At 46.5% G+C, this 6883-nt stretch overlaps 1 protein-coding gene across 1 annotated transcript; it reads right to left on the bottom strand.

Annotated features, from left to right (window-relative positions):
- Nucleotides 1-974: 974 nt before the first annotated feature.
- Nucleotides 975-2519, bottom strand: LOC106896194 (protein shisa-1-like). Its single transcript, XM_014955977.1, has 2 exons — nucleotides 2249-2519; nucleotides 975-1465 (listed from the first exon to the last, which is right to left on the bottom strand). Exons 1-2 carry the CDS (start codon nucleotides 2517-2519, stop codon nucleotides 975-977), a joined length of 762 nt encoding a protein of 253 aa, XP_014811463.1.
- Between the last annotated feature and the right edge of the window lie 4364 nt (nucleotides 2520-6883).

Genomic DNA, 6883 nt, shown 5'->3' on the forward strand with positions numbered 1-6883 from the left:
TTTGACAGGCACAGGAAAGGTTTTAGCATTTACACAGACAAGATTTTGAAGCCTTGGCCCCTGCTCCTACTGGTAACGCCTGTGGAGTCCTTTTAACATGCCCTGACAGCAGCATCACCCGGGGCTCTGTGCTGGAGGAGGTGGTAAAACACTCCAGCAGCCAGCAGGGTATTTTGACAACTTCTTCCTCCGGGTGCCCTGCTGGGAAGGGGAGGGCTGCAGCCAGACAGCAGAGTCTGAGCAGGGAGTCAAAGCAGGCAGCATCTCCCAGCATATCCTCAGAAAACTGATTGGAGTTTTAATTAGTTCTTACCTTCCCCTCTAATTCTTCATCCTTTTGAAGTCTCCAGTTATGTAAAGAAAGAAAAAAAGACCACTAAGCCACTGGGAGAGAGAACACAACACACACATTGTTTTATTACCTTCCCCTTGTATCTGTACTAAACCTACATTTTAATGAAATTAGGGTTAGAAGTTGCTCCTTTAGCAGCACCAATTAACTGATAGTTCATTAGGGTGTTTTCCCATCCTGCATCAGTTTAGGGGTAGGAGTGTGTGGATTAAGTACATCCTTCCTGGGCTTTCCAGGCTGTCAAGTGTCCACAATTAATAACTCCTCTAAGGCACCTCCCTGTCCGAAGCTGCTGAGAAGTGACACAGCCACAGGAATTGAAACCAAGGGCTCTACATGTCCCCTCCAGCATGATGTGACATCTTGAAAGCACCAGGGAAGGGTGAAACTCATTTCAGTCATTCCTTGAAAAGGCATACAGGCCTCGGAATCTTGCCTTTTTCAATAGCATTAAAATAACACAAGTTAAAAGAACAAGAACCAAAAAGAAGTTCTAAAACATCATCTTCAGAGCTGTAAAAAGTCAAAAAGCACTTCCTAAGAGTGTCAAACATTTGAAAGCCCTCGTTTTGGTCCCAAAGAACTTTTTATAATAGGATCCAGTTGAGGCTGCATCATCCCCTCAGACACGAGCTCCCGAGTAGATCATTTGGTCACCCTGTGGTACCCCAAGGGGGGAGGTGTTAACACCGTGCCCATAAATTGTTCTTTTAAGGAAAGCTGTCGCAGGGATTATCGCGGTGGGGTCAGTCGGAATCCTGTGGTTGGCACGGGATGGGGGCAAGGATTGTCCACCGGGGCGTAGAGGACTTAAGAACTGAGCATCTTCAGCCAACCCAATAATAGGGAGGGATGGAGCCAGAGTCACACAGATGTTGCTACTCTGAGGACCATTACTCAGTGAGCTCCTGGTGGCAGAACTGGAGCTGGAGAGGCGAGAAGGAAGATCAGGTTCTAGTAGCCAAGTCTGGCCGGGGGTAAGTCCACTTTGCTGCTCCTCCTCCTCCTCCTGGGATTTTAAGCATTTGCAGCAGCAAATTCCAACACAGGCACCGCCAACAACAAACGCCACAAACAGAGACCCCACGAGAAGGAACGGCAGGTACACGGGCACTGAAAACACAAGAGTGACGTTAGCCAAGCATTCCTCCACGGATATTCCAGGTTATATTCCCTTCTCCATTCCTGAACGTGCACCAGGGAGCAGGACAGAGCAGTTTTACTCTCAACTCTTCTCTTGCTAATCAAGGAGAAGCTGGCAATTGCTCTGACAGGCTCGTTTGAAAAAGCCTGACTGAAGTAGAGAGGGTTGGCCCAGTGGCTCCTACAGCACCTGCCATTGCTGTCCATGCAAGGGCTGTGCCAGCGCTCAAACCTCACAGCTACTCTCACTTGTGCAAGTCTAAGTAGAAATTCAGGCTTGTACCTGAGTTTTACAGCGAGTACCTGTAACTCTGGGCTGCCTGTGGAATCTGGCTTTGAGGACTAAAAAGCATTTTCACAAGAGAACTTCAGTTCTGAAGGTGTTACTTGGAGGCATCCCCATGCATTCCCAAACCAGGCTGGCAACACACACCTTCCGCCAGGGATAGAAACATCCGAGGTGCCACCACACTACTTTGTTAGTACCTTAGAGCCTATCCTAAGAGTAGGACTGATAGAAAAGTCTTTAGAGTGAAGCCCCAAGTTCTCCTCTCTTCCCAGTGAAGGGAACTGAGAGGTCGTGGCCATAACAAGCACCGTGCCCGGGCTCCACACCTTCTGCAACTCCGAAGGGCAGAGAAAAGAGGAAGGATCTGGCCAATGCCACCAAGGGAAGGCTGTTCCAGGGGACAGAAAGAAGAAAGCACATCTGCTATGTCCCCTCCCCATCTGCTGGAGGCACGGGAAGCTTACCTGGCACTGGAGGCCTGGGGCTGGGCTGCTGATAGTCACCGGGGCAGCGGCCCTGGTCCAGCCGGGCCTCTCTGGAGGAGCAGCAGTAGCGCAAGCTGCAGGTGCCGCAGCACAGAGTGGCCTCGGGGCCATCGTAGCGCTCGGGGCACTGGAAGCCGCGGTGCCAGCGCTGGAGGCCGCCGGCCCAGCCGTGACAGTACTCCCCGGCCTGCCCAGGGACGGGTGGCAGGGCCACCAGCAGCACCAGGGCACAGAGAAACCCCCGGGCCATGGGGACTCACGCAGGGGTCTCACCTCTGGCCCTCTCTGTCCCCCTTCTTTCCCCAAAGGCAAGGTCCTCACCAGCCCAGGCAGCCCCAGAGCGGTGCTCCCCACCACCAAGGCACTGCCTAAGCTACTGTTGGAGCAGGTTTTATCTCTGGGCCTGTGACCTGCCCCTAATCCCCTCTCTTCACAGCAACAAAGAAGGACCCACTAATTGGAAACCATTTGCAGCTACTCCAGCTCCACCTTCCCCCCCTTTCTCTCCCTCATTCCAGCAGGGAGCAGCCACTGGTTCCTGCTGGAGATGGCACTCAGGGTGAGGCATTCCCACTGGCAGGGATGGGTGCGGGATGCAGAAAGCCCAGGGCTGTCCTGGTACCCAACCTTCATCCCTTCAGGGACTGAAGTGTCAGAGGTGGGGGGCTGGGGACAACACATGGTGACAAGCGAGAAATCACATTTCCAGAGCAGAAAGAACATACAGGGATAACTGGCTTCTAGCAGGCTCTAAAGTGGAAGGGGTACAAGCTGGTGACAAGGTAATATTTACAGTACTTAACATGCATAATCAGTTACATAAGTACAAAGAAGAAGATGTTAATCTGAAAATGTAGGAAAAATTAATTTTGAAAGCTCTAAGTTGGTATAATTTCTGTCTCCGTGGCTGAAAATTTTAACGGGTGCTTTGCACTTTTGCTTTCCCTACACACAGTGCAATCCCTGGATTAAAAAGAGTATTTCAGGGGACAAAGGCCTATTTTAAGATCTTAGAAGTTTCACCTACACAAGAAAACCCTACAGTCTTCCAAAGACCCCCTAGCAGCACGCAGTGGCAGTGACCTCTTCATCTTTGAACTGCAAATAAAATTTGGGGTCTTTTTAGTCCCCTCACAAGCCTCCCTACCTGCTGGATTAACAGGGTCCATGGCTGAAGCCTCATCAGCCTGTGCTGAACTGCAGCGAGGAAGAAAACTGATGCTAATTGAGCACCTTGAAAAGCTGGGAATTCGGGGAGCATCTTTGGGACTGATATCCTGCACATGAGGTGGTTCCCACAGCGTTTTTTAGGATTGCATTGATTGCTGAGGGAGACTCTCCCATGATACAAACTTACGAAACATTTGCACAAAGTTATCTCCCTTCTGATGATTTTTTTGTTTTGTTTTAATATTAGATAACAGCGTGCACATTTATGCTTTATTAACTATTTTGTAGGTTGAGTTGAGTCATATTTCAATCTACCAAAGACATCAGTCACCTTTCCGTGTACCTTTTTTTAATCGGCTTTTTGGCAAACACAGTTAAAGAGATCCTTGGATTCAGAAATGTTAACTGAAATCTCTGCTTGGAACTAGAGACCTTTCCAAGTCCTGTTCAGCACAATGAGATGCATTTTCTGCTGCTGCATTTCAGCTCTGCGAGTGCAAGGTTGGCTGATGGCGTGGGACCTAATCCTATAAATCCATGGGCACGACCAAGAACGTACTGAGCAGCCCCAACACCCTTTAAAATACAGCCAGAGGTGAGGGATGTGCTGTCTTGGATTGGATTCTGAAAACACTGATGCAATACTTTAAATCCAAAGCTGTATTTTCCTTAAGGCAGATTCCAGTTTATTCACACATTCAACCTCAGCACGATTAGGCCAGGCTAAATACTAACTTTTATTATTTGTTGTTATGGGAAAAAGCAGCCTCGGACAGGTTTTAAGCATGTGCTTAGTGCTTTGTAGAGTTCATCTTAGTAAAATGGACCTCAGGAAAGATAACGGGGTGCAATTATTTCCTCCCCTCTTACATTAAAAGAGCATAAAGACACCTGCTAAGCCAGGTATTCAAATGCTAAGAAATGCACAAAGTTGCTCCTTGCATTAACACTTTGAGTGAAGACTGCCCTTACACCATCTCCTCTCTCTGCATTTATCTCTTCGCAGGGATAAACTCTTGGCAATGAAAAGCAGAGTTTTCCTACCCAGGGTCTGCCTGTGTGTTTGTGTGTGTTCCCGGGGGCATTTGTTTCCCTATTCTCAATCTCTCCTCTTCTTTTTCCTCTAGACCGTTGTGTGCTGTGATGTCCCCTTCACCGCTGCAGGAGGAAATGAATTAAATTGTGTGTAAAAATTGTATGTGCTTACATAACTTGTGACCCACTTCCAATTTTGAAAGCATAAAGAGAGCCGCGTGGATATATTGGGATGCTGGTTGGGAACTACAAGGGTAAATCATGAATAAGTTTCTATTCTAATTCCTTCTGTTCAGTCACTCTCAGCTTTCTTAGTCTTTCATGCTTGTTCTTTGCCAGCTTTGGGGAAGTTTTAAAGAAAAACAATGTAGCCCGTTTTGCATGAGAGGCCAGTGATAATGGTTTCCTATTATTAACAACAACAAACAATCTTGTTACCTTTTCTGAGTATCCCTGCAGCCAAAACAGCTTGAGCTTTGAATTTACAAGTTACCATGGAAATAGCCCTTAGAGAGAAGTCTTTTTTGTCCATGTGAGGGTTGTTGCTCTTATTTAGGGAAATGTACTTTCCCCCTCGTGAATTTTATGTTTGCAGCAAGATGATTAAAAATTCCTGTTATTCGAAGCAGAAAGCACAAACTGGAAACTTCCTGATTTGCAGCTGCTTTCCTTTCCCTGCAGTTTTCTGTTTAGTTTTCTTTCATGATGTGGTACCACAGTCTCCTTCTTGAGAAAATAGCTCTCTGTGATGTGGGCTTGTCTGGCTTCCTCTGTCCTGTAAATGCTCTGGCCAGGTTTGAGGTGAAAATGAAGAATCAACACTATTAGCATCTGTGAAAATGTCCCCTGCCTCTGCAGGAGAAAACCAGCAGACCTGTGAGCTTATTCGTTGAAAAAGGAACACAATCTCTGTATGTTTTAGATATTCCTGTTGGTGGGCTTTAGAACTCTGTGTGGGAGCTGTGTCCTGCTGATGAGTGGCGTTTCTTCATCCACAGGAGTGAGGATGAGGGTGATGGCAGAGCAGGATGGTGGGGCTTTAGGAGCAGATGAAAAGACACCACCCCTCTCTCTGATCTGTATGTACCGTTTCAACAGTGGTTGTGCACCCCTGGTACCGTCCCACCTGATCCATGGGCAATCACTTGCCTGGCCCCAAAAATCTAAACGGAGCCTGTATTTTACATTCTCGTTTTCTAGGTTGTGACTTCTTTAAAAGTAAAACCGAGAAATATTAAAACCAGTCCATATTGTTCATCCTCCTCAGCGAAGAGGATGGGACAGAGGTGGCTCACATCAGTGGACTTAGCACCATTAGTCCTTTTTTTGGGTATTATTTTTTGACCAGCGATTTCCAACAGACTTCAGTAAAAATCCAGGTCCTAAATTTTCCCTGAATTAGACTTTGGCAGCCCCTTCATTCCTGGTGATTTTCCTTCTTTCCTTCTCCCAAATACATGTCTGTTTTCTCCTTCCCGAAGGGCCAGCCTCATTTCTGCACTTTTCTACCCCATGAGGGAGGAAATTAGGTTTTCATGTGTTCCCTGCTGGGCTCTTCCCTCTCCAACGAGCCCCCTTTTGATGGCAGCAAGAAGCTGGATGCTCCAAGGGCCCTCCTCACCAAAAAAGACAAACCACCTATTACAAGGGGTTACTCAGAAGAGAATGGCAGACCTCATTGAGATGGTGAATTCCTGAGGTGTGCTTTCTGAAGGGTTGTTCAGCCTGAATGCTCTTGATTGTTCACATACAATAGGCCTGATTTTGGAGAGGGGAGGGTTCCCCCTCCCTTCCCCGGAGCCAGCAGGAGCTGCCAGAGCTCTCTCTGGGTAAGATCAGGCCCAGGCGATGCCGAACGATGGTGCCCTCGCAGATGGAGCCTGAGAATCAAACACAGCAAGGGCTGAGCCAAACTTTCCATTGCCAGCTCAAATCACAATGCTTTTGGAGTTCAAACAAGTCTATATTATTTATTTTTTTTTTAGTTAGTTGGTTAGTTGTAAGTTTTTCTTTCTTTTTTTTTTTTTTTTTTTGGGGGGTCTTTTAGCAAAATTTGCCAGTATTTTAAACGAAAAAATTCCTATTTTAAATAAAATATTTTGAAACAGGACATTTCAACACTTTTATAAATCTTCTCCTTTCCATTATATATATATTACTTCCAGTTGATTGATTCATCAAAACTATTTCTGGTGTGAGCAATTTAGTTTCAGCAAATAAACAGCTTTGGCAAAGATGCAAAATGAGAGTAATTTTCTGTTTCTAAGAATAAACTTTTCACCTCTGAGAAATGAAACTGTAAAACCTACTTGCCCGTAGGAAAACAGCAAGAAATGGGGTTGTTTCTTCAGACTTAAACATTACCTTAGAAATCTCCACGCGCTGTATGAAGTACCAACATGAACATGT

Source organism: Calidris pugnax, unplaced genomic scaffold (genome assembly GCF_001431845.1).
Source record: "Calidris pugnax isolate Ruff unplaced genomic scaffold, ASM143184v1 scaffold281, whole genome shotgun sequence".
Taxonomy (NCBI): Eukaryota; Metazoa; Chordata; class Aves; order Charadriiformes; family Scolopacidae; genus Calidris; species Calidris pugnax.